This window comes from Pinus tabuliformis, chromosome 4_2 (assembly GCF_031772625.1).
Source record: "Pinus tabuliformis cultivar Carrire ecotype Pingquan chromosome 4_2, CPIR1, whole genome shotgun sequence".
Lineage (NCBI taxonomy): Eukaryota > Viridiplantae > Streptophyta > Pinopsida > Pinales > Pinaceae > Pinus > Pinus tabuliformis.
The window spans coordinates 897,710,458-897,712,110 of NC_142304.1; the positions used below are offsets into that span (position 1 = coordinate 897,710,458).

The 1,653-nt window shown below is 37.9% G+C and overlaps 1 protein-coding gene across 1 annotated transcript; it reads left to right on the forward strand.

Moving 5' to 3' along the window:
* Positions 1-214: 214 nt before the first annotated feature.
* On the forward strand, positions 215-1,142 carry LOC149172594 (uncharacterized). Its single transcript, XM_089427747.1, has 3 exons — positions 215-508; positions 670-725; positions 882-1,142. Exons 1-3 carry the CDS (start codon positions 424-426, stop codon positions 1,113-1,115), a joined length of 375 nt encoding a protein of 124 aa, XP_089283873.1. The 5' UTR covers positions 215-423; the 3' UTR covers positions 1,116-1,142.
* The last annotated feature ends 511 nt before the right edge of the window (positions 1,143-1,653 follow it).

Sequence of the window (1,653 nt, forward strand, 5' to 3'; positions counted from 1 at the left end):
TCCAGAATACCCTCCGTACGTCCAGGTCGACCTATCTGTAATAATTTGATAATGCCAATAAACTTGTAACAGCGCATAGGGAGATCATAACATATCATTATGAGATCCGAGTCTGTGAGCATTAAAAGGGAGGCGGTGAATGGGCTGAAAAACCCAAAAAGCATTAAACACAAACACTGCCACCTTATTAATGCAATTGAATGATATTGCATGCCCCCCACCGTCGCTCTCTTCTCTTTCCAATCCTCACACAGCAGCAACAACATGGCCATGTAACCGACTCTCAGTAGGCTATCCTCTCCATGGAGCCTTCACTGGAGAAATAATCACATCAGTGGCTACTAATGACATCAACAATAGCCCAGCTATTCTGATCCAATCAGTTTTGCATATAGAGTGAGCACAAGGAGGACGAAACACAGAATGAAGCGGGCCTGTGTATTGCCATTACTGCTGATCTTCTGCACGTATAACATTATGTGGGCATTATCCAGAACCCATCCTCATGGTTTGTGTTTTATTTCTACTTATTTTTCTCAGCCCATTCTTGCAGCCTGTCATGGATTACTTAATTCAGAGTATTTTTTTTTTTTTTAATATAACTTTGTTTATGAAGTTTCACTGGTGAGATTGGTTAGCTATGATGTAAAATTCTTATTATTTGTGCAGATCATGAAGAAAATCTTTACTGGATTGGTCTGGACAGTGGAGGAGAAGCAGTAATGGTAAGTTCCGGCACTCTCAATGGGTTCTTTTTGCATGCAGCTTTCTTTATGTAATTGAAATGTTTTGTTTCGAGTATGTTCATGGAAATCATGTGATTATGTTGCTGCCTCTTTTGTGCAAATTATAAACTTTTTGTTCTTGAACATGCACCACAGAAAGATAATTTTGACGTGAGTAGGGATGCAATTAGTAGTATCAAAAGAAGCAGCAGCAGAAGAAACTTGGAGGATCAGCACAGTGAAAACAAAGATGACTCTTTAGTTGCTGAAGATTATGTGAAAAGTGATTATGGGATCTCTGATCCCCCACCTAGTTCAGGCTGGCCAGCCAGGAAACCAGTGCAATATAGGATTTTCAATCATCCTCCAGCTCCTCCACCTCATCCATGACTTGCATCACACAGTCCAACCTGAAGATGTTTTACAGAGATATTCTTGCCAATGTTTTACAGAGATATTCTTGCCATTACTACAAAGGCATGCATTTGGAGATTAGGTATATGATATTTTCAATTTTCAAAAAATAGTATTTCTGTAAAAGTGTTTCTCATTGAAGATGGCAAACGTTGACATATGCCAAACCCTTATCAATTTTAGTAACCTTTGTAGCACTAGCTGTATATAAAATTTCATTATCTTTAATATGACATCTATGTAAAGCACTGTATTTCCTCAAACTACAGTTATTTCTCATTTTCAGTTTCTATTTCTTTCAAGTTCAAGATTCTCCTGAAAATAAAGGTTTCACAACTTTTTCCAGTAAAACCTTTCTGCCAACCCTAAAATAAACCAGTGAGTGCAGCATGGAAGAATTATGCCCACCCTAAAATAAACCAGCGAGTGTTAAAGGAAGACTAACTGCAATGCCAAGTATTATATGACCTGCTTGATTGAATTGGTTGAGCATTCAAAGTATTATTGAAACAGA